At 34.3% G+C, this 25838-nt stretch overlaps 4 protein-coding genes across 5 annotated transcripts in view; 1 reads left to right on the top strand and 3 right to left on the bottom strand.

Moving 5' to 3' along the window:
- sim (bHLH transcription factor single-minded) overlaps positions 1-23847 on the bottom strand; it is a 59612-nt gene extending 35765 nt beyond the window's left edge. Inside the window, exon 1 of one of the 2 annotated variants that reach the window (XM_076133375.1) lies at positions 23746-23847. The gene's annotated coding sequence lies outside the window, so the exon portion shown is untranslated. Of the gene's footprint in view, positions 1-10813; positions 11068-23745 lie in introns of those variants that run through there. The other variant, XM_076133372.1, reaches the window with a different exon arrangement.
- On the bottom strand, positions 15240-16316 carry Polr2H (DNA-directed RNA polymerases I, II, and III subunit Rpb8). Its single transcript, XM_076132929.1, has 2 exons — positions 15920-16316; positions 15240-15448 (listed from the first exon to the last, which is right to left on the bottom strand). The coding sequence occupies exons 1-2, from the start codon at positions 16210-16212 to the stop codon at positions 15289-15291; spliced, it is 453 nt and encodes a 150-aa protein (XP_075989044.1). The 5' UTR covers positions 16213-16316; the 3' UTR covers positions 15240-15288.
- Positions 17692-21526, bottom strand: Nop60B (dyskerin pseudouridine synthase 1 Nop60B). The gene is made up of 2 exons (XM_076132928.1): positions 19902-21526; positions 17692-18960 (listed from the first exon to the last, which is right to left on the bottom strand). The coding sequence occupies exons 1-2, from the start codon at positions 21317-21319 to the stop codon at positions 18834-18836; spliced, it is 1545 nt and encodes a 514-aa protein (XP_075989043.1). The 5' UTR covers positions 21320-21526; the 3' UTR covers positions 17692-18833.
- On the top strand, positions 21930-25595 carry LOC142985290 (uncharacterized). The gene is made up of 4 exons (XM_076133377.1): positions 21930-22875; positions 23760-23893; positions 24839-24950; positions 25263-25595. Exons 1-4 carry the CDS (start codon positions 22003-22005, stop codon positions 25572-25574), a joined length of 1431 nt encoding a protein of 476 aa, XP_075989492.1. The 5' UTR covers positions 21930-22002; the 3' UTR covers positions 25575-25595.
- The last annotated feature ends 243 nt before the right edge of the window (positions 25596-25838 follow it).

Below are 25838 nucleotides of genomic sequence, written 5' to 3'. Positions count from 1 at the left end.
CACCGGAATATGAGAATGAAGGAATAGAGAGTGTACTTGTGTATTGAGCACACACGACGACTCTATAAACGAAGTCCTGCACAGTTGGCTAGTTTCAATGTAACTGGCCGCTGTAGCCGAATCGGCCAGGACGATATTAAGATTTTACATACATACATAACTCAAACATAGTTACAAAATATTTTCAGACACTGAACGATCTGTAAATCACACATAATATTAATAGCAAGCGGGAATCGAACCCACATTACCCAGCACAATGACAGTAGTCACAATTACCACGTCATACATCTAAATATCCAAACAAAACCTATTGTTTTATTTCATTCATATTTTTCTCACCAAACCACCCGCTAACATTTAAATAACCGAAAACGACTTTTAAAAGAACCCAAAATGTTCCAACAGTGCGTGGGAAAGCGATCATTACATCAAAAAACACCCACTCGCATTGTCCCTGTCACGAACACTAAACTATTAGCAAAATATTTCAAGTAAAAGACGACTTTATTGTTAAGAGTTTAAAGTTGGTTTTACAATGAACCGAAATATTATAATTTTGTAGGATGGATTCGATGTTCGGAATTTGAATTGAGAGGGTTATCAAAATGGCTGACTGAGGCAAAGGAAATTATTTTTGGTGACACCTTTGAGTGTTCTATTTTTGTATTTTATGTAGCAGAGTACGGTTTTCCACGTAATATTGTAAGTGAAGGAAAAGCAGGCTTTCAAAGCTTGTAGCAAGTATGTTTGGCTAGTCCTAATTTATTTTATTTTGAGCCCGAATACTCTACGTAATTTCGATTCAAGCATATATTCAGCTCTTAATATTTAATTAGACGTAAAAAATCTATAAGTACCTAAAAAAATACCCATTACTGTCCCACTGCTGGGCAAGGGTCTCCTCCCGTAATGAGGGAGGGTTTAGGCCTTGAGTCCATCACGCTGACCAAGTGCGAGGTTAATTTAACAAGAAAAAAACTAATTTATATACTCAAATAAACGAAATATCAAAAAAATATTTTGTAGTTTCTAAAGTAGAGTTAAGCTATTCAAAAACGAATTTTTAATGCAAAATAAAGTTCCCTAAAAGCAGTAAAATGTAAAGAAACACGTTATAGTATGATAATAGTATATTATCTGTTGAAAGGCGTGGCCTCGCTCGCCCCGCCCGTGATGACACTCTATCTATTTATACAATCTATGTTCGTTCCGACGGCAAACGAAATACCAACTTTATGGTACTATTTTTTTTTATTTTTGACAAAAAGTACTCAAATAATTTGTGTTTTTTTTAAATTACGTGCATATGTAACTAGCGGTCGCTCATGTGGTTTTTAGTGTTCCCGTTTTCAGGAAAAAAATATAGCTGATCTTTCATATAGAAGACTTTTCCTCTTTTTTACCTCTTTCGGATTAGATTTATCGAAAATCCTCTCTTATGCCCGGTTTCTGAGTACATTTAGCGGTAGTTTATCTATTCAATAGCGTTTTTTTATATGAGTTTAGGTGCCATTTAATAGATAAACCAAAGTAGTTTCGGCTGTGCGTTGTACAGCAATCACTCAGTAACATTCTTAGTAAAATATATTTATTTCACTGATACCAAACAAATCATTTGTTTTGTAAAAAAAGCCGAGAAAAAAATATAGTAATGTTAATTTATTTATAAAGTACTTATGATGAGAGCCCATCAAAAGAAACAAGCGAATATACACCCATCTCTATAAATTCCTTTTAAAAGATCGAGACAGATATACAAACATATGACACACGACTCTGATATTTTTAGCAACCTTTTATTTGCGTTTTTAATCGGCACAGAGCGAATAACACTTTTAAGTTCGGGTTCAGTATAGTTATCATTATTTATGAACCTAGTAAAAATTGGGTGAAAGCCTTTTTTAATTAATTAATACTTTTTTGAATTTTATGAAATACGATGCAGTTTAGCCGTAAAAGTTGTACAGCCTGCTTGCAACTGCCACTTACTCCGTAAGATGTGCAATTAGCACGATGGAGTCATTTAAATGCTCACATTTAGGATGAACTGATAACTGAATTATTTTCATATTGAAAGAAAACCATTGCTGTCCCATTACTGGGCAATAGACAAAAGTGACTTTTCTTAGCATTTTCTCAATTTCATAAATCTATTCTAACTGTGGGTTAATAGGGGCGGAAACCATTTTAACATGGACAATTTAAACAGTCAGTAACAACATTATTAGAAATAATTATCACATGCTCCAACGGTGAAGGAAAACATCGTGAGGAAACCTTGCATGCCTAAAATTTGTTTAATACATTTATTGAGGGCAGCATGCAAAGTCCCCAACCCGCACTTGGCCAGCGTGGTGGACTCAAGGCCTAAACCCTCCCTCATTACGGGAGGAGACCCTTGCCCAGCAGTGGGACAGTAGTGGGTTAAATTTATTATATTATTTAATTTAAACAGTTGTCACAATATAGATTTATTGTAATTATAAATTTTTTCGCTATGGCAAGCTAATATTCAGTAGAATCTTAAAAAAATGCCTTGCAATACTATTCTGTCCCACGATTACGATTATAATTTATTTCAAAACAAAATTTCACGGGATTAGAACCGCGTACCCCTAAGTATACAATCAAAACACGTCCACGCGACCTCTTGCAATAGATTAAGTAAATTTAATGTTTAATCTGTACTCAACGCACGAAAATAAGCACTTGAGTCAGATTATTTGAAGATTTATAATATTAGTATAGATTAGTGGCGCCGTATGGACGACTATTACTTTTTTATTGAAATTATAATTCACGCGATTCGCAAGAATTTGATAGACTTACCTCCGGTTTCTGAGTACATTTAGCGGTAGTTTATCTATTCAATAGCATTTTTTATATTAGTTTAGACGCTACTAAGATAACAGTCGTTAAGCCATGTCAAAGGCTTTCGGGCGGCTTGAACAACTTTGACACTAGATTGACCATACGATAAGAGAGAGGCCCGGGAAATCTTTTCAAATCGAATTCCCGGGCCTAAAAGTATCACACATTTCTGTCCGGGTGAAAACTACTTAGTATTCGATAACTTAAAAAAAGAGGGAGTTACCCGGTTTCTGAGGTACATTTAGCGGTAGTTTATCTATTCAATAGCGTTTAAGCTGATATAAACATGACAGTTTGAATAGATAAACTACCGCTAAATGTACCTCAGAAACCGGGCATCAGGCATGTAAGGTTGCATCACGATGTTGCCCTTCATCGTTGGAGGAAGTGGTATAATTAGGCATTATTTTGAGAGAAATCATGCCATACAATAAAGCATTAATATCGTCATTGACCTAGAATGAGATTTTCCGTGATTATACGTGTGTGGTATGCGTTGTTAAATGGCAAGTAATAAGCCGTGGGTATGTGACCTCAATAGGGTTTACGCTGAGTGCGCAAATATGCGCGTCGTGGTATAACTGCGAATATAGACGTTTTGTTAAATGACCAGAGTTCTGTGACAGACTTGTAGTAGGTAAGATTGTAGAAGTGATGCAGCATGGAGCAGGCCTATAGTGGATAAAATTGAGCTTAATCTATACTAATACTAGCTGACCCGGCAAACGTATTTTGCCATATAAAAAAAAATAGTGTCACTTAGGGGTATGAAAATAGACGTTGTCTGATTCTCAGACCTACTCAATATGCTCAACAAAATTTTATGAGAATCGGTCAAGCCGTTTCGGAGGAGTTCGGTAACTAACATTGTGACATAGAAAATTTATATATAAGACTATAAAGAGGTAAAATGTGTAAGTTTGTATGTAGGGGGTAACCTCTGTAACTACTGAACCGATTTTGAAAATTCATTCACTAACGTGTCGCATTATCCCTGAGTGCTACCGGCTATAAATTATCTTTATATCGCGTATTAGCCGAGCTATTATCATATTTGTCGTCTACATATATTCAGTTTTGCCGCCCGACTAGGCCGATTAATGCTGTACCGAATATAGGCGTAGCAAACCTTATAGTAGTAGTAGTATAGACGTCGCCAAACAACTTGAACATAATTTGCTGTATTAGAAAGTAAACAGAATGTAGACCCAGTGCAGAGGACACTTGGTTGGCTGTTATACCATTCGAGTGGTCGAAGCTGAAACGCCCTCGCCTTTGCGCAAAACGATTATACCTAAACTGACCTAAAAATCGTTCACTAACATGTAGCGAAATTGTTCAAGTTGTTTGGCGGCACCTATAGTAGCTTTTAACCAAATCTAGAAAGTTATACAGAAGTCAAAATTCCCACTCTAACAGTAACACAAAACTGTAAGTAAGTAAGTACTAAAAATATAGTGAATCTGTCAAATTTCAAAGTGTACCAATGTCAGTAGGTTACAAGCACGAATTACGTAACGCAGCTCAATTTTCAGCCTTGACATTATTTATTTAGTTGTAAGTCGTTTGTCACTGTGTTTTACTATTTTTAGGGTTCCGTAAGGAAAGGGGAAAACGGACAGCAAACTATACCTTTCTATATATTCGAGGGAATCTGATAAGTCTATAATTACTTATGTTAGTCTTTAGTCCACCACGCTGGCCAACTGCGGGTTGGGGACTTTGCATACCTTCAAGAACTGTTCTAAAGAACTCTCAGGCATGCACCGTCGGTTTGTTTAATTCAAAATAAGAAAAAGAAATGTATACTTTTTACCTAATTATTTGTTAAAAATGAATTCATATTTTATTGTATGAAAATGGGGCAATATTCTACTTAAGTGTTTTCCTTCACTGTTGGAACAAATGATAATTATTTCTAATACACATATAACTTGGAAAAGTCATTGGTGTGTTGCCTCGGGTAGGTACGAACCTTCAACCACTTGCGTGGGAGGCGCAAATTTAACCACTCGACTATCGATTAGATTTATAACAAAGAAATATCATGTAACAATTCAAAACGTCAGCTCCTATAAAATAACCAACAAATACCTAATAAAACCTCCTTAGTGCTTATATTTTTTTAAACCAAACGTCAAAACAGTTTCGAATGTCAAAAAAAAACAAAGCTCTCGTTCGTTTGTGAGCGTTCGATATTCGAATAGCTTTTGTTCTTTGTTCGGTTAACGGCCGTTAATAATATGTGACGTGTCGAATTATTGGCGGGAAGCAATGGCCGACTGACGTTTCAGTTTAAAAATGTAGCGGATTTATTGTGGACATAAATATTTGAATTTATTTTTCTGAGTTAAAGACTGGTTGTAGGAAAGCTGAGAATATTTCCTTCTTCATGACTCAACCGAGAGAAATGTAGGGAAAATATCTTAATTCAAAATAAAATAAATTTAACCCATTAACGTCCCACTGCTGGGCAAGGGTCTCCTCCCGTAATGAGGAAGATGTTAGGCCTTGAGTCCACCACGCTGGTAAGTGCGGGGACTTTGCCTTCAAGAACTGTTCTAAAGAACTCTCAGGCATGAAAGGTTGCATCACGAAGTTTTACCAAGGAAATAAAGAAAACTTTAAATGTACCGATGAATGAATGGTGAAGATATAAAACTAAAAGCATTTTCCATATTGACTTTCCCTTTATCGAATATGTTAACATCCGGTAACATACTCTAAAAATCACTAAACTCATAAATATCAATAAATATTTATCCCACAAATACAACAACCATAGACAAGACCTTATCAACGACACCGGAAGCGTTTTTTTTTAATAACCATAGACAAAAGAGCCGCTATCCAAAAAAAAAATCGAACGAATCAATCGAAATTCAAACGTTTTAGAACGACAAATATTTTTTTACCCCACCCGGTAGTAGCGTAGGGGTTGAGAACGTTCGTGATTGGTCGAATGGGGGGTGGTTGGGGAGGGTCTCGGCCAATCAGAGAGCGTTTTGGATACGTGCCCTATCTCCGGCGCGCCCTACTGGATTTAAGGGCCCTAAGGTTGTGTTTGTTCGGCGTTTTACACTGTTTGTCGATTTAATTGATGCTCGTTTTTTTAAGGGCTGCAAGTGGTGTGGTGATTGTTCGTGAAAATTTATTTGTTATTTTGCATTGTCGAGGGATGTCCGGATGAGTGTCCCTTTGATGGGCTATGTAGAAACCCGGGTTTTTGTCAGAACATCTTTTCGGTACCTGAGTTATGTATAAAGTAGATTTTTTTAAACTGTAGGTACGTGTGGCCATTTTAAATGATCACACCTTTTTCATAAAATGTTGCATGACTTTCATTCAAACTATATTCTTGCTGTGAATTTCAGATGGTTGTTAAATTAGCAAACCTACTACCGTTTCAGTACAGTAGCTCCTAAGATTAAGCGGCTAAATCCCTGAAAGATAGCATAAAATAACTGAAATTGAACGTCGTCTACGTCACAGCTATTTTCTATAATCAAGAAATAAACCACTGTTATCTAAAAAAAAAATACAGTCAGTTCGCTTGTTGTGTTTTTACGGCTAAGCCACTTTTATGGTCCCAATTTTATGGAATTTACCATGGAAATAATTGAAGTTACGGGGTCAGCTATAGATTTTCTTTGAATCAAGCATAAGCAGCTGAAATGGAGAATATACACACGAGGCGGGCCGCTATGGTCAGCTAGTTATTTAAATGTTAAAAACGGCCAAGTGCAGGTAGAAAATACGAAAAAGTATCGTATGGAGACCTTCCTTAATATATATTTTTTGAATTTTCAGTATTTGTTGTTATAGCGGCAACAGTAATACATAATTTGTGAAAATTTCAGCTTGCTAGCTATTACGGTTTATGAGATACAGCCTGACACAGACAGACAGCGGAGGCTAATTAGTAATATGGTTCCGTTTTTACTTTTTAGGAACCCAAAAAATAGTAGAGTTACAATAATTAGTATTTCTTTCTAATAAGAGAAGCTTGCAAGATTTTTCCTTCGGCCATTTGCATTTATATGTCTCAAACAGCTGTCCGTTCAGATAATTTATTTATTATAGTTAAATATTGATATAAGATAACATGGCGCCGTCATTTGCGAAATGATGCGTCATAAAGACTATAAAATACTGATTTATCCTTATTTGATTTACATCATTTAATAAACATTAGACTAACTGGTTTTCCGCTACAGACTTTCCGTATTAGAGGAATAATGATGCCCTTTTTCCTAAGGGGGAAGGCAATGACCAAAAAACAAAATTATACATTAGGGCTAAAGGCGCCGAATCTTATAATTTAAGTTCCATTGTACCTAGGTAACACGGGATATTTTTTAAGTTATTACAAAAATCAGTTGAGAGAGGAAAGCTTTCTTAACAAAATTTGCGAGGTAAAGCTATTCCATATCTGTATTACATTTAACCGGAAAGTATATAGATAATTTTGATTATTTATCACGTCTAACAAGCGGGCTTATCTCAGTTGACAACTATTTGAAAGCCACTATGCTGTACATTGTTTTCTCCCTGCTTCTGCAATGTATTAAACAGTGACCATCAATTTGACGTACACTAGTTGTCAACTAAGATACGTGATACCGAAGATCTTTGACAGTCGTGAACAGTAGTCAGAAGCTTAAAATTCTAACAACCAGTTTTATCGAAGAGTATCGTGTATAACCCAAGTCCTATTGGCAGTCGCTCCATGTAAAATACTGGTATTCAGCTGCATCAGGTGAGACTGGAAGCCGACTCCAACATAGTTGGAAGAAAGACTAGACTGATGATGATGTCGATGTGGTGGTGATACTAGAAACTTGGCTGGCGTGGTCATCTCAAGGTTAGGCCTCCCTCATTCCGGGAGACCCTTACCCAGCAGTGGGATATTAATGGGTTAAATTGATTCATGTAAGGTCAATTTGGGTATCTTTGAATAATTTGGGTAACATTGACAGTGGGAATATGAACTAGTTTCGATTATTTTTTGTTATGAAACCAACACAATTGATAAAGGTTTTTGTTTTAGTTTTGCAAACTTTTATCAATTGTGTTGGTTTCATATGAAAAAATAATCGAAATTAGTTCATATTCCCACTGTCAATGTTACCCAAATGATTCAAAGTTACCCAGGTTGACTCAAAATTAAAGATCATATTAATATAGTCTACGCGAAATCACGAGGTTAAAAATTCCAGGCAACTTACTTTAAAAGTAAGAAGCCAAGTTCAATTATAGGTGTAGGTCTAATGGCAGTGTGACAACAAACTGCTCACGGTCAAATACTAAATATTTACTTATTTGTACTACAATGTAACTGACTCTTGTGGACAAAGAGGTTACAATCACGAAGTGCGGAGTTCGATTCTACAGTCCCATCCAGAGGTTTTCGGTTCGAGTCTCAAGTTCAATCCATCACATAGTAGTCCGGAGTTTGATTCCCCAACCCATTTTGTATTAGAAATTTGACAGCGATTTTCATATATCGCTACTTCGGGGAAGAAAGGGCGTAAAAGCCACTTTTGGCCAAAATGAGTTAATAATGCAACTTTGTTTAGTTTTCGACGCTCTATCGATCTGTATATTTAAAATTTCGATATTCCCAAAAAAATGGCTTTTACCCCCATGATTTTTTTCTCACCAAAACCATTTTTATTAAAAAAAATTGACGTATATGACATTATTTAATTATTTCAAATTAATGAGGGCGTATCACCATAGTATGAAAGAATATTTGGTCGTAAATACAATATTTATTACGTATAAATTAACGAAAATTGATAAAATAGTATAAAATAATGGTTGTAATTTATTCTACTAGGTAGGTATTGGTGTATTAAGTAAATAAATTTAGTTAAGATGCAAATCAGTTTTATTCATTCATAAATCAAATCAAATTGACAATAATTAGTAATCTTCTTTTTTTTCTATTTCCTTTTCTGTTTTTTGTTTCGTTTTCTTACTTTTTATTAGATGATAGTAATTATTTATCACGGTTAACTTAAAATTTAAATTAATGAAAATAATCAAAGTTAAATTCAATTAAATCTTTTCTTTTGTTTCACTATTCATGAATCGTGTGCATTTAACTTAACAGGTAGGTAACCTAATTCGTTATAATAAATTTTGTAATATAGAACTATGATAAATCAGATAATAATAATTATTATGCTATTATTTTGAGCTTCTATGCACCTTAATTTCAATATTCACCACATTAAATCTTACAAAATTATAATAATTGTAGGTTTACTCACGATAATTGTTATAAGTGGTGCAGTCATTACGACCTTTTCACTGTCTAAAGATGGTTTATACGACACGAAGTATGTTAGCATTATAGATATTTGTGGATTTACGTCCTATAGTACGTATTTATAGACGGTGTAAAAGCCAATTTTATTAAAATTTTGGGTCGTAAATCCATCCTATCTTCTAAACCATAAGGTCTACTTAAAATTAAGCTTCTTGATATTAAAGAGCACTTAAATGCAAGTAAATATCACTAATTCATTCGAATTTAACTCTATTGGAAAAAAAGTTATTTTCTAAAATTTAAAAAAAAAAACGTTTTTTCGCTCCCCTGTAAAGTTGCTATTTTGGCTTTTACGCCCTTTCTTCCCCGAAGTAGCGATATTTGCTGTAATTTTATCTATCGGATAGGTTATCCGACACTTATTTATAAGTCGTGAAGCTAGCCCTAAACCCACTGATATTGTAAAGGCGACAGTTTGTTGGGATCAGTGTATGTATTTTACTCTACCACGATAATACTATTGAATGAATTTTGACGAAATCTGGCACACTATATACTGGACTATACTATAATTAACCCAAAGAGCGCTTTTTGCAGTGGGAAATATTTCCAAACAAACGAAGTTGCAGATGGAAGCTAGTATTTTAAATGTGTCGCTTTCACGTGTTTCGCTTTCACGGCAAAACTGCTACTCAGATTGTCATAATTTAGCATGGAGATAGATGAAGATGTGAGATCAAACATAGGCTCCTTTATAAAGAGAACCAACCCTCCAACCGGCTGAAATAGGGGACGGAAGTTTATAAGCAGCATGATTGAAATAATCTTAATATCTTAGAGCTTGCGAACGTGCGAAGTATGCGACAGTACCCAAGCTTAATAAAAGGCGATTTTGAAAAAGAAAACGACATTACTCTTATTTGACGTGAATTATTTTATTGAATGAACTGGCTGAAAATTGTTTACAGTGTCTAAATGACTGCACAATACCCAAAAAGGTAGACAAATGGGTGTAATCTCTGTACCCACTCTTATATACCGGTGGGATGATATTAACCAGCTAGAAGTCAGACGCAGGACCGACGGCTTTCGTTTCAAAGCAAGGATCCGTGTGACCTCCACTTTCTGACTCCGGTAAAATACTGATCTAGACGGAATATTTCAGCTCCTTGTTAGATATAAGAATTCAACGCATAAGTTTATAGTTAGAAAGCACGCTTACAAAACTCGCGACCAGCGCTTTTCGCTGGGTAGGTAATGCATTTATAAGTAGGTAAGTATCCATATTTTAAAAGCTGTTTATTACCAAATATTAAGATTATATACACGTAAGATTATTCTTCAATTAATAATTACTTGATTGAAGAAAAAATATTACCTACATATTGAAAATATTACAAAATAAAAAAGTTTCACGTATAATTTAAAAAAAAAATGGTAAAAAGTAATTTATAGTCAAAGAGTTTGTCATAAATATTTTTTAGACATTTTTTTATCTATCGATATTTTATTATTTTCATTTTGTTTTTATTCGTTGCTAATTAAATACTTAGTTCTATATTCAAATGTGACATTAATATAAATCTTTTTAATTAGTCTCATAATAACTTACATTTAACCAGCCTGTTAGAAAAACCAATCAAATTAGTTTAAAATAATTACCTTACAGGAATCCAACAAGAACACGAAACCAATTAACATTACTTCATTTAAAATCACTTCACAAAACTAAATACAAACAATACCACCATTTTCCAATTCCAAATTTAAAAAACGAAACCTCATTACTGCACTATATTTTTTTTTGGAACCACACTTTTTAATCCAACATTGTTTTTTAAATTGTCATTATTTATTTTTTAATAAGTAATTAGTAAATTAATAAAATAAACACGTTTTTTTGTCGATACGTTATCTTCGGGCGGTTGTCGCCGGTTGACTGACAAGTACAAGCGTTGGCTCCCTCTCATCCCGAGGGATAGAGAGAGAGGGGACATAATCCCGGCTGAGGTGTGCGATAACAACGCAATGAATTATTTTGACATGGATTTTGCAGATGTTAGCATTTTATAGATAAGTTGGGAGCTTTAGAGTTTTCAGTTTTGCAGTACATTATAATTTCTTTGTTCAAAATTGTGGAGAAAGAAAGGTTTCTATACATGAATGTTTTAAATACTTTTATACATATTTCAAAGCGATATATCAGTGATTAATTGCAAGTCCGAAGATCAATAAAAATACTTTTCAAAGCTGCCATATCCGATTTCTCTATTAAGGTAGAAATAATTGGGAAAAGGTTTCTAATTACTAATTAGAGTCAATAAGTGTTTGTTGGTAAAGAATCTTATTTGATTATATTGCATTCATGGTCTAATAAGGTCATAATGTGTATCTACTGTACCTATAGTATTTATACTTATAGAAAATGTGAAAAAAGCTTTAATGTGACGTCACAGGTAAGCTCATACTATTACGGAACAAAGGAACTCAAGAAATCAGCCTCTATAATCAGTTCTCATACAAAATACATAATAAAAATTCACAATGGCTCATCAAATCGATATTCTATTAAATATACAGCATTTTATATACAAGATCTCCATTAATTTTATATAAAAATCGCGTTTGTCATAACTCAGACGCGATTACTCCGCCACAGACTAAACAAAACAAGCGAAACTGGTTCTTAAAAAAAACTGGTTTGACGTTTGCCTCTTCCCGCCTCTTTGTAAGCCGCGCGCTGATTGGACAGTTTTCAACCAATGGGCGCCGTTAAAATCCGTTCTATAATACAAATGTCCGGTGATTTTTTAATTTTTTGAATTGTTCAAAATGCATTTTGTTTGGATTAAAAGATTAGGTGTTAAAAGTCATTGGTTTTAAATTTAAAGTGGTTTTTTAAGAGTTGAGGCAGTAATTATTGTTTAATTTATTGTTTGCATTGTTGAAATATTTTTGGTATCATTAAGAATCTCGCTAATCGTAAATACCTAAATAAAAGTTTTACAGTTTTACCTATAACATTGTATTATTGGATATATTATTCAGCAGGTTAAAGAAAATCTGTTTGTTTATTTATACATAGAAAAAAGGTCAACAAAACTTGTACTATTCCTGATTCCTTTTATGGAATAAATGGAAATCTTTAAAGGTCAATTACGAAAACGGCAATACCTATAAGTATGATATCATTATCATTTTTACTATAAAGATTAGTACACAAAAACCAAACTACATACCCTACATATTCCTATCTATGTATTCTGACAATGACTTTGTTTGTCGTTAAAAATACATAAGTTAAGAATTAAGTATTCATTTTTTTAGAACAAAATATAGAAAATGTTTTTATTCTAGCTCTCTGACTATTATTAGGTGGTATTAAAATTCCATAATTTTTGAATTCTGAATACTTAATATTTAAGTCTGAAATAAAATTGTATGTTTAAATTATATTATTATTTCATACGTAAATTCACAAATTAACTTGTTAAGATTACCACAAACAATGTATTTTATTCGTAAATAAATATTTTTCAGCAGTTGGACCTTTTTTCATTTTATTACCTGAATTTTAAAGATTTTAAAGAGATAGAATGAAATACAGTCGCCTGAAAGAAGAACAGTACAAATTATTAATTTTTAAAACCGAAGTCAATAGATGCCTACTTATTATCATCGATAATCCAATAAAAAAAAAATACGCCTTTCATACAAATGTCATTCCATATTTGACATTTATATATTCGTAGTAAAACCTTATTAATAAGAGAACATTGTAACATTTAACGAGTTGCTATAATTACTGGGTCGTTAGCGGGCGCCATTTCGTCGCAAATTGGACTAATTCCGCGTCACCCCTCTAGCGGGGACACCTCTATAATACAGCTAGATTTATAGACAGTGTCTGTGCGTTGTTTGATACTGTTGTTGAAAGAGAAAATAAAGGTTTTAGTATCTTTATGGCTGATGTTTAACACTAGATGACCAGCACGGTTCTACTCGCGTGTATGTGGGGAAATGGTATTGATTTCTGAAGGAAAATAAGCTTGATTCCGGGTCTTCGGCTTTTTCCGCTTTTAATTACTGAAATACTTAAATGGATCATGGTTTTGTCGCGAAAATAATTAAATAAATTAATAAGTATTATTGGACAACTCATACACAGTCATTTGACTCTAAACTAAGCAGAGCTTGTACCTACTATGGTAACCAAATAACTGATAGTGATAAACATACTTATATATGCCTACTTCTAAATATAGATAAGTTGACATCCAGGCTAAGAACACAATGACATACTCGTGTTCATCACACAAATACTTGTCCCTGGTGGGATTCGAACCCACCACTCGAGGCGCTACTGTTATTGCGGCGAGGTGACCGCGTTAACCACTGCGCCAAACGTGCAGTTAAATAAATAAAACGTAGATAGACAGGTTTGTGCATTATAATATTATTACGTAAGGATTAGGTAGGTAGATATAATAGGATTCGATTTCTAAGTCATTTAATGCGATTTGCTTAAAATTGAAATTAGCTGTGAGTTCATAAATACCTTGTTCTTCCTGATTAGCCGGGTCCTAACTGAGCGAGCAGCTTTTCGAGTCAATATCTCGGTCCCGCTCATTTCGGTCTGAAAGAAAAGAGACCTAGATATTGTTTCGCGAGGCTGCTCAGTCAAGACTATTTAACAGCTGACTACAATGCAATCCCATTCCAAAAAGCGTTAAAGTAAAAGAAACATCTTCCACAATCACAATCAAAGTGAACCCAGTGATCAGACGACATCACGCGGGGCGCACGTGGCGTTAACGAGCGTTGCGCATTGTTCTGTGCACTGTTCTAGTGAAATACTCGTTAATTTGAACTAATGGGATAGAAAATATGTTTGGCTTTTGACTTAAAAGACTTTAAGATTAGAAGCTGAGCTAAGTTTCTTTTGAGGGTGGTTGGAAATCGGATAGATACCTATAACTAGCCAAGTATGAGTCGGACTCATGGAGGAAGGGTTCCATAATCTTTCATAGAAAATTAATATTGAGCAAAAGAATACGAGAAAAAACATATATTGAACTAAATAAAATTGAAAACAATAAAATATTAAGGGGGTCCCTTAATACTTTATTGTTTTTAATATTGTTTTGTTGTTTATAGCGGCAACGGAAATACATCTTGTGAAAACCAACGACGGAACGGAAGGACAAATCGTTGTTCCATCTCTATCTCGCGCACTCATCTCTTGTTTATTATTATACTTCCGTGCTTGTGGCTATATTCAATTAAATTAGGCACTCATTTGATTCCAACTTAACTTTAACAAAATGTGTTATTGACATTTCACAATGAGTAGCTGATTTGACTATTGTCAAGTATCTAATCCGTAGTTTCTAAAATCCTTCCGCCACCTACAAATATTAAATGATTCGCCTCATTAAACAAAAAGATCCCTTGTTTTGTTATAATGAGAAACCCCTGCGGCAATGAATCAATGGCTGAAATCACAGCGGTGGTCTTGGGAAAGCGCCATCTAGTAATAAAAAGGTGACACCAACAAAATGGCAGCTCACGTCATTATTTAGCGCCCTGCTGTTTTTGGGAATATGGAACAAATGAAGCGTGTGATACTTATTATCACGCCTATTTGTTTTTTAGGGTTAGAAAGATATGTGATAGTATAAAATTAATATAATTTAATGCACCTTTTTGTAATGAATTTGAATGTCGCAGGTTCCGTTCTTATAAGAATATGATTCGTTGTCAAAGAGAAATCTTTTTAACTATATTTCCTGTGTCCTACCTGCCATCCGATTTAAATCGATTATTCATCTTGTGCCTAGGCTCGAATGCTGTTTTTTTTTACAAAATTAATGCGATTTAAGTTCATTAGATCGTCCTAAGATACAAGTAACGCCATCTATCAACGAATAGAAAATTGCGCTAATCTTTATTTTCCATCATGCGCCAATAGATGGCGCTGTTATAACATTCGTCAACTAGACAACACCCCACAAGATTTCTTTCATTTATGAATAATTAATCATTACTCTTTAAAAACAATCAAAACAGGGGAAATTAAAAAACTTCCTGAATTAAAATATACTTTAATCTTATCAATAACCTTACAGTATATAAACTTAAAACGCTAGTTTCTTCATGAGCAGATACATGTGTTGGTCTACTTCGAAGCCGTGCAAGTTGTTGGCGTCGCCTTGTAACCGCATCAGTAGGCCGCCGAAAGACACGTATGCTGAGAGACGAGAGGCTGGCTCCATTGCTGCCTCATCTCCTTCTATCCTGGTAACAGAGATTGAATATCAATGACATTTCTGAATAAATTTACACAAAGATGTAGCCGAAGCACATCTGATACATTTTGCAATTAAATCAAATGGAGTTTGATGACATTCTACAAAATAAAATATCAATCAATAAATACATGACAACTACTACTGTAACTGTAATTTATCAGAAAAAAAAACACTTTTTAGTTATAAAACTGCTAATAGATACTCCAGGTTTTTCAAACCATAGAATTGCTAGACTTTGCTACGAATTTACATAGCAAAAGGATGATGAGACTACTTGAAGGAGTTTATGAAGTCTAGCTACTATTTGAAATTTTTTTTAGAATAAAACTTTATTTGAATAACTTGGGCGAATAAAATATGGGGTAGGTTGCACCGTGTTACTCTTTGCTTGTAGAATTTATTTCAAAATTTGACCATTTACCCATCAGAAGCACTTTTTAAAGTTCATGATACTAACCTATAAACTTTTCCAGACATGACATACTCGAAGCTGTCGGCGCGGTTTCCCTCCGTTTCTAGAGGGTTCCACTCTCCTCCGTCAGGGTAGCCGTTCTCTCTGAGAGTCGTAGCAAGCACCAAACGGAACTTATCACCAAGTTCCATAGGATAAATCCAAGAATTTACGTCCAAAATAAGGTCCATTTTAAACGACTCAGATTCGCAGTGTAGTCTACTAACACGGTCGAATTTCTTCCCTTCAGGGTCTATGTCCTTCACGTTAAATATATCTTCGAATAATACACCTGCCATTTTCTTGTATTTACTATCAAATAATTGGAAAATTCCAAAACTAAAATAAAAACACGCTTTAGCTTCCTTTAGTGACAGGTGACAACTTTGACAAATAAGTGACAACGACAAGACAACTGCTTTTTTGTTTTCTTAGGTTGGCTAAACTGCATATTAGTTTGGATACGCGTACAAATATCTTATTACTACTATAGCATAGTTTGAAGTCCTCAATTAAAATAATTTTTAAATTCTAATATTATATTAGAGTCAAACATAAAATGTATCTTCTTTTTATTACCAGTATTTATGTATACTCAATCCTAAGGCATGTTTGCTTAGTAGAAAACAACAAGTACATAAAAGACTTTTGAGAATGATACCTACTTCTACTTCGTTTTAAAAGAGGGGCTGTAATCTTCACATTCAAAGAGGGTTACTGAGCTTATGACGCGCGGAATCCTTTCTATGGCTGATTTTGGCCAATAGGCCATACAAGTCTGTCGGTCTGTCTTGTGTGTGACTTTAAAGCGAATGTGTGTGTAACATCACGTTGTTTTGAAAGTGCATTGTAAACTTTATCCGATCGATGACTTTCATTGTTTACATAGCAAAGTCAATGATCTGATATTATCTATGCAGTTTCTAGATAATAATCATAACAGAATCTGGCCAATACGTCATTTGTTTGTAACGTAAGCTAGACAGTCATTACACAGTAGGTATAAGTATAGGTACTAATTTATGTTATTGAGCAACAGGTATTCAAATGTGATCGTTACACTGTTTTTAAGAAGCATCCCGGCATAATCTTAAAATAAAAATGTATGCAGAAATTAATGAAATACACACGCGATTCGCCATTAATAATGATAGTCCCATGTAATAGGGGTCGAGTCTTTTAGCATTTACCGGACATGTTACCAAACTGCGGACTGCTATTGAGAAAAATATTATAAATTGAAAAACAAAAAGTAGTAGTAAAGTACTCGTATGGAACCCGAGACCTCTCGCTTGTCAGTCGGATACTCTATCGGCCGCGCCATAGAGTCACTCAAGAATAGTCAAGAACTGACGCTTTTATAATAAAACGATACCTATCTATTTTAGTACTCTCACAGTCGGCTACAAGATATTTTTAGGCCGTTCGTAAATAGAATTTGACCATTTCTTAACTGTAACGGCGAAACATGATGATTTCCATACAAAATGATTATTATTAGAATAGTTACTGTTGAACACCTATAACAACATGCGAGTTGAAGAAAGTGATGGCTAATTTGATAGACCTATGATTTACGTTTCCTAGCCAAATTTTCAGCGGGAGAGTTACAAGTTAAGCACAGTTAAAGAGTACTGATATACATAATATATTTATCGAAGTTACTATTTGGACAGGTGGTATTATTTACTCAATATGTTATTATCTATAAAATCATTATCTGAACGAGATCAACGAGAGAAGGTTAACGTGTAAAAGTAGTATAATAAAACCATCAATATAAGTGTATAGATTTAATGTTGATTAACCAACACATATCTTGTTAAAACCTTACTTAAAACTAGACTATAGACAAATAGAACTTACACCTAAATATATGAACTAAGCTTCGCTCACGATCACATAGATGCCTACACAAAAACTTCATTTTAATTATAAAATTACGGGTTACTGGCACCGGTAACACTAACTGAAAAATACAAGTTTTACTTTTGTACAAAATTAAGGCTTACCCTTAAAATCAAAGGCATCTTCAATTCCGCCAAGAACAATTAACGCTTTTAGGAAACATCTCTTAAAACGCTATTTATTTAATTAACATTGTATGTATTGATAATAGTTTTCATTTTTTATAGACAACATACCGCCATTTTTATGCTTCTCATTTTTGACAGGTAAAAGCGCGCGAAAACCTCGGTAAATATTATATAATGAAAATCTATTCTATGAATGGAAAATAGACATCTCTAGACATCAGGAAACGTGCACGGGGTCACAAAATGCTAATGGCTAATAGTGAAAACCCGTATTAAAATATAAAAAATATATGAAAATTACTTTATTTTTAACGATCAACTTACTTGCTAGCGTAAACTATGATCTTATTTTTCTCCGGCTTGATATTTGAATATCATTTTAGAAAAGATTTCGAGTACATTTCGCCTAAGCCAGTTTGGTTGTCAAGGTATGTAAGACTGAATACAAAAAGCTAAAACATAATATAATTATGTTTTTCAACAAGTAACATACATTGAGGTTGTTTGAAAAGAATAGTGCTAAATACCCCTGCTATTACAATGAATTAATATAAAAGTCGTATATGTGACACCATATTGTAAACTACACAACTATTTCTCCATTTGAGATATGTAAACAGACTCAACATAATATTTCAACCATCATGGAAGCAAACTTAACTTTTAACAAGGCTTGATGCTCATACACCATAGATAACTGATTCATCACACAGATTATAAATCAATTCACTTGCTAATTTACAGCCAATCCTTTGTACTTTTTTTAGTGAATTTGTAGTACACTATGCTGGCAAAGGCACTAAAAAAAGCAGCTGTTATGAAATTTAGTTAGCTTAATTAAAATTCTCAACTTAGGTAAATTTTTATTAGTGGACTATATTATTTTATTCATCTGCTCTCTCTTGGTCCCTGTCCTTCTTTTTCTTTTTTTTCTTCTCTTTACGCGACGTGTCGGCATCGGCTTCTTGTGTGACATCCGCCTCCATTGTGGCGTCGCCTGAACCATCCTCCCTGGAAAAGAAAAATATAAACTTTAGTATTGTCTATAGTTGCACAAGAATACCTCCAAAATTACTCTTTTATAACCTCAAAAATAACATATATTGTTATGTTAAACACTATTAAATGCAAATGACAAAATTAAACACACTTTTTTAATTTAAATCATTTTCCATTATGATTTTTATATAACAACAATTTTGATCATCATCACAAACCTATGTTTATTTATAAATATATTTTCCATCTTTGTTTCCTGACAAGACAATGTTATCAGTAAAGTTTGTTGACCTCCTTTTGTTGTTATTTTAGTTACAATCCAAGGTACAGACACAGAATCACTGTATGCATTGTAATTAGGACATTGTTTATTTTAAGAATAAAGGAATGAATATTTAATGTGTTGCTTTAAAATTTATATCAAAATGTTATATTCTATACATTATAATAAAATTAATCAGAAGTAATAATAATATATGAATATTAATAAATATGTAAATAGAATCTTAAACAAAACTTGATAATAGTGATTTTGATTTTTTCTATTATGTACCTATAGTTTTAAAGTGGATTGAAATTGATAAAACTGATCAACTTGGGTATATGTACCCTTATTAGTAGTAAATATTTATGAATATATTATCACTTCATATTATGAAACAAAATCTCATCAAAAGGAATTTATGTTATTAAATCAAAAAGGACTGAATGGATTTTAAAGAACTTTTCATCAATGGAAGAAGTGAAATATAAAAGGATGGTCTTACTAAACAATTCAATTTGTATTGGCTGAAAATTAAATATGATAATGATTGCTGAAGGGATAGAAAAAGTTATAGTTATCTGGCTTGAAGTTCGGAAGACCAATAAGTGCTAGGTCAGTTAGTGTTTACAAACATTGTGTGTCATTTGAACCTGAAAAGTATCAAACTAAATAATAAATAAAAACTCACGTGGCTTCTGGTGCTTCACTATCCCTCTTCTTCTTCTTCTTTTTCTTCTCAGACTTAACTTCTACAGAGTTATTAGGATCGTCAGCATTTGCCGTACTAGCCGTTCTCTTTCTACCACCATCGTCATCACCATTCTGTTGGTCTGCCGGCCCTTTGTAGTCCACATAACTGTTCAACCATTCCGACGGTGTATTTTCATTAGGTTTACCAAACTTATCTAGCTTTCCTGTCGAGATTAGCTGTTTCTTCTGTGAAGCTTTCGGTCCTAAGCCCCATTTTCTAGGATATGTGTCTCTCTCCATGATTACTCTTTTCAGTTTCGCAGCTACCCCGTGATCGCAGGATGCCATAGTTGATGTGGTCATTAACGCAATAGCTAAAGCAACAGCTTCTCCTTTAGTAGTAACAATAACAATTTCCTGGTCAATTTCAATTCCATCATCGTACCTAAGGATACCTGGGAGAAGGACTTTAGCACCGTAACAGACTGCGTTTACAGCACTGTCCTTGATAAATATTCTCTTATGTCCTATTAATAAGCCTTCCAATGGTTTGATAACTCTGCGTAAGTATGTCTCATCTTTGTGGTTTTCGTAAGCCCATTGTGCATCTAATATGTCATGCATGGTCACCATGCCTTCTTTCTCTCCTTGGATGCCTGATCGTACTCTTCTAAGCTCAATCATCTGGCCACCTACTCCAAGCATGAGTCCAAGATGGACACACATGGTACGGATGTATGAGCCTGCTTCGCAGCTCACCCAGAACACACCAATGTTACGTTCAGCATCAAAGTCAAGGAGTTTACTGTCATATACAGAGCGGACACGAAGTTGACGTTTAACCGCTGAAATCAGGGGGGGTCGCTGGAACAGAGCTCCTCGCAACTTCTCCAGGCCCTGGGTAACTTTTGTAACATTTTCAACTGCTGAATGTAAATTAAACACTGCGACATACTCCTTTCCTGCATTCTGCTGTGATTTTACCAGGCGTGTAGCGCGGTCAATGCACACGATAAGACAACCTGTCACTTTAGGATCCAACGTGCCCGAGTGGCCTGTTTTTTCAACTTTTAGTATACGTTTTATCCATGAAACTACCTCGTGGGAGCTTGGGTTGCTCGGTTTGTCGACATTGATGAATCCAGCTTTGATATATTCCGAGATTGGGCGTTTTAGTGGCGAGTGACCGAATGGCAGCGGCGTGTAGTGGTTAGTACGCACATTGAGTCTGTCAAAGTTTTTCAATAACAATGGCCAATACGCTGTATCTAGCTTACTGACGCTCTCGGAAGGCTCTATTTTGAAATCTCCGAGCTTTTGAAACTGTCCAAGAGTCACTTGGTCCTTGCTCTCCTTGACTTTTTTCTTTTTCTTTTCAGAAAACACCTCGCCGCCGGGTTGCAGTACTTCGGTCATTTTTGAGTAAAAACTTGTTTCCTCTGGTAAAACTAAGCACTATGCGCATCCAACACGATATGTAGGGCAATTTGATTGAGTAATAATTACTATTGTTTGTAAATTAAAATAGATACGCACAAACAATGAGCCGACACGTGCAAACTGACTACAATATTGTAGGTTAGCTTCACGGGCCGTGCTTGATAAGTTTCTGAAATCTATTGACACCAGATGGCGCTTCACGTCATTGAAATGAATGAAAGCAGTGGTGCCAACATTGCCAACCTACAGAGAACATGCCCGAATGTGGATCAAACTATGCCAGGAAACCAATAAAATAGCGTTAAATAAATTAATCACGATTACTAAACTAGCGTGTCTAAATATCTAGCAACTAGCTAACTTTAAATACAGTGGCTACTTATAGTAATAATGTGTCTATGTTTTCCTTGTTATTTTTAACGACTAATCAGACTAGGTTCTGGAGATTAATTCAGTCGTGTAGTTTAAAAAGAAAATAAAATTAAATCATTTTTTTGGTAATCGACGTTTTCTGAAATCTTTCCAGTATAACCCACGGGTTTTATAATAATATCATTTATAAGCTTTTTTATGTCACATCTGACAATTGGTATTCACAACAAAAAACAAAACTGTTTTCGTGTTATTTTCATCAAATAATCCGTGTTTTTGAGTGAAAAATGCATTGGCAAGAAGTCGTAATCGATGACGACGTCTATACATACGATTATTTTTTACAAGACGATGTTTGTAGACTGTGTTGGAACAGAAATGCCGTAACAGATTTATTTCAAGAATTTATCGAAAATGACGAAGAAACATTGGTAGCAGATGTTATTAAAGACTTCTTAGACATAGATCTAAGTAATATGAATCCTAGTAAACTATGTGAAAGTTGTTGCAACGAGATAAAACGGTTTTATTCATACAAAAAGTTTTGTCGGGAGTCTGATGAAAAGCTTCGCGAAATATTGTCTAAAGGTCCTTACGAGCTGAAAATCAAAGAATTAGACCTTATATCTGTGAAAGATGAAGTTATCGACGAAGATTTCGATAAAAGCGACGACTTTTTGGATGAAACTACTGCATACGAACCCGAAATAGAAAAAGCTATAATAACACATTCTAAATTCAGGAAAAAGTATTCACAAAGGCGTTCGTCAACTTCCTGTGATATTTGCTGCATAGATTTAAAGAGTAAAGAGGTTTTATCCGCTCATAATAGTGAACTACATGGCATAGAGAATGGCGGAACACAGTTTAAATGTTATGGTTGTGAAAAAAGATTTAAAAGTAAAAAACGCAGGCTCAGTCATGAAGTTAACTTCTGTAAAGGTTTAAAAGATGGTTACAAGTGTAATTTTTGTGATAGATATTTGCCAAAACGCTGTATTTATGAGAGACATTTGCGAGACCATAGACACAACACATTGACGGAGTTGCCAGAACATTTATTTAAGTGTAGTAAATGTGAAAAGAGGTTTAAAACTAATGAGTTGTTAAATGCTCATGTTTTGAGTGAACATTCTAAAGAGAAAAAATATGTTTGTGATGTTAGTATATTTTACTTTATTTGCTGCTGCTCTAATTGCATAATGTATAAAATTTGTATTATGTTTAAACTTTACTATATACTCAACAATTTAATTTCTAAACAATACCAGATTCTATTACAATATATTTACTCTAATCCTATTAATATAAATAAATCCAAGTTTCTAAGTATAGAATATAGATGGATGTATGTTGGTTACTCTTTCATGAAATGTCTTCTGGACGGACTTGAATGAAATTTGGTACATTGCTATAATATACATTTCAATATTTTTTATCCCTGAAAATATTAATTACTACTATGTAAATTATCCTCAAATACGGACTGTCTTCATCTTTTGTTGTCAAAAGTTTAAAAAAAATAATTTGATATTTTTTATATACCCCTAGTTCCAGTTGCAAAATGCACTAGCTGAAATCCTTTGAAGAAAAAAAAAGATACAAATAAGTATATCGATATCTATCTCTCAAAAGAATCACAATTTATAACATTTTAGAAAATTTTTGAGAAGTCCTAGTCGCCTTGCACTCCATTTGCTTTTTTGCACTCCAACCCTTTTTAGGGCTCCTGCCATATTATTGTAACTATTCTGTCTGTCTGCCACTAGGCTATATTTCATGAAAAATGATATCTAGACAGTTGAAATTTTCTCTTAGGCTTTATGTATTTCTGTTGCTGCTGCTATTACAAAAGTACTGAAAACAGGATAAAATAATATTTAAGGAGCACCCATACAATAGATTTATATGCTGTTTTTTTATAAATAATGGTACAGAACCTTTTGTACGCAAATCTAACTCGAAATTTTATTGTCCAGTCTTCTAACGTAGTTTATCAATTAAGTAATTAATTATTAAATTTGACTTACATTTGATGTTTCAGGTGTGTGGTCGTATCTTCTCGCGGCAGGATTACTTATACAAGCACAAGTTCACTCACACGGGAGTCAAACGACATCAGTGCCCGCACTGTGACTTCAAAGCCACACAACGATCATCACTCACTATGCATATTAGGTACTTATAACTATTTACTAGCTGACTGGCCATGTATAGTACAATTTTATCCCGTAGATTCCACTCCCGTGGGAATTTGATAGAAAATTTGTCCCGACAGTTATGTATATACGGAACTCGATATGTATAAGATGGTCACCCATCCATAGATCAGCCTTAGCAAGCATGGCTGAACCTCAGAGATCGATCCGTGCGGCTGTTGTTAACTAAGCCACGAGCTCAAGCCGACATGACAGTTACAAACTTAAAAAAAACTTTTATTTATGTTGATTATTAAATTCTTTAGTTTTGAGATAAATATTGATTGACTTTGTCACTACTTTTCTCTTTATTATCAAATTCACTACGGGTCGTATTCGCGACAAATATTTCAAAGATAACGATACCTTTGCTACCCGACGTTTCGATCGTATTACATCGACCGTGGTCACGCGCTTACTGACGTAGATGCTAAGCATCGTCTCCTTGTGGCGCGATTTTCTACGTCTACCCTCACTTGGTCATCAATATTTTTAAATTGATTGGGACTGCTTTACCGATGCTGTGGATTATAATGCATGCATTTAAAATCTGTTTTTACAAATAAATAAAAATATAAAATAATAATGATCTTATGGTTAGTGGTCAACCTAGCGTCAAAGTAGTTCAAGCCTTAGGCCTTTGACGTAGCTAACGACTTATCTGAATTGATAACAATCGAGACCGAACTTTTACGTGCCCTCCGAAGCACGGAGACACTCAGTTCAACTACCACTTTGCGGTCACCCATCTATAGAATGACCGCGCCAAAGTTTCCTTATCCCACAGATAGTTTACCGACCGGTGAGCGCAATTACTGGCTATGGATGTCGTAGTTCTCCTCCGATACTGTTCTATACTAATATTATAAAGCTGAAGAGTTTGTTTGTTTGTTTGAATATTAATATTTATATATTTATTTTACAGAAAACACACCGGTGAGAGGCCGTACACTTGTGACATTTGTCCACAACGATGTATATCTAGTAGTAATCTTCGCGCGCATCGGAGAAGACATCTTGGCGTTAAGAAATTTGAGGTAATGCTCCATACCGAAGAATAGCGTCATTTTAAGTGAAGCTTATAAATATTTCTTTAGTTACGATATACGTCAAAGTGACAAGGATAGCACGATACTTCAGAATAATGTCATGTTAAAGGGTGTTTTTGTGTTTAGTCGTTAATCTTCTGAATTATTAATATTACTTCAGTAAAACGATATTTGCCTTCTCTACGAGTGTAAAGCTATGACGAATTTTATGTACCTCCATCCTGTAATTAAGTCGTGAAAGATTCGGATACAGAAAGAAAGTTATTTTAACATTTATAATATGATTTCTTTGCATTTCAGTGCGCAATATGCAATAAAAAATTCGGCTACAAAATAAGTTTAGAAGAACACATTTCTTCAACACACGTTCGCTCTGAAACTCATCCGTGCCAGCACTGCAACGCCACCTACGCAAGAGTTAGAGGTTTGAAGCGACATCTGGCGTCAAAACATGGAGTGCAAGTGAAGAACAAGACCGACGAAAATATATTAGTACAAGTCACTGAAGATTGTAATAAAATGAATGAAATAAAAAATGTTGAATATGAATTAAAAGATACTGATAATGTTTTGTTACTTAAACATCAAGACGGTGATGTGTATATGGTGTAAATGTGTAAAATAAAACATCGTAATTTTATTTAGTGCTTTTATTACAAAAAAAAAGATCGGGCAAAGTGACGTTCTCTCGTGTCGGAGGCCAAGACACAATTTGGGTAGTTGAGCAAACGGACTAAGTAAGTTTTATTACAACGCCATCTAGCGACGAGTAGTGTGAATACAATTTATAAGCTGTGTATAATTATTGATGATAGTTGGCTCTCTCTGACCATCAACCAAGTAGTTATACTGATAGCTGTGAATATATTTAGCCCT

This window comes from Anticarsia gemmatalis, chromosome 29 (genome assembly GCF_050436995.1).
Source record: "Anticarsia gemmatalis isolate Benzon Research Colony breed Stoneville strain chromosome 29, ilAntGemm2 primary, whole genome shotgun sequence".
Taxonomy (NCBI): Eukaryota; Metazoa; Arthropoda; class Insecta; order Lepidoptera; family Erebidae; genus Anticarsia; species Anticarsia gemmatalis.
Note: the sequence above shows the minus strand (reverse complement) of the source record. Positions and strands in the feature narration are given on the sequence as shown.

Excerpts from the sequence above, each read along its gene's own strand:
- LOC142985290 (XM_076133377.1), top strand. The coding sequence starts at position 22,003 with ATGCATTGGCAAGAAGTCGTAATCGATGACGACGTCTATACATACGAT. Across the intron at positions 22,876-23,759 it reads AGAAAAAATATGTTTGTGAT|GTGTGTGGTCGTATCTTCTC; the intron begins GTTAGTATATTT and ends TTGATGTTTCAG. Across the intron at positions 23,894-24,838 it reads TCACTCACTATGCATATTAG|AAAACACACCGGTGAGAGGC; the intron begins GTACTTATAACT and ends TTTATTTTACAG.
- Polr2H (XM_076132929.1), bottom strand. The coding sequence starts at position 16,212 with ATGGCAGGTGTATTATTCGAAGATATATTTAACGTGAAGGACATAGAC. Across the intron at positions 15,449-15,919 it reads ATGTCTGGAAAAGTTTATAG|GATAGAAGGAGATGAGGCAG; the intron begins GTTAGTATCATG and ends CTCTGTTACCAG.
- Nop60B (XM_076132928.1), bottom strand. The coding sequence starts at position 21,319 with ATGACCGAAGTACTGCAACCCGGCGGCGAGGTGTTTTCTGAAAAGAAA. Across the intron at positions 18,961-19,901 it reads AGTGAAGCACCAGAAGCCAC|GGAGGATGGTTCAGGCGACG; the intron begins GTGAGTTTTTAT and ends TTTCTTTTCCAG.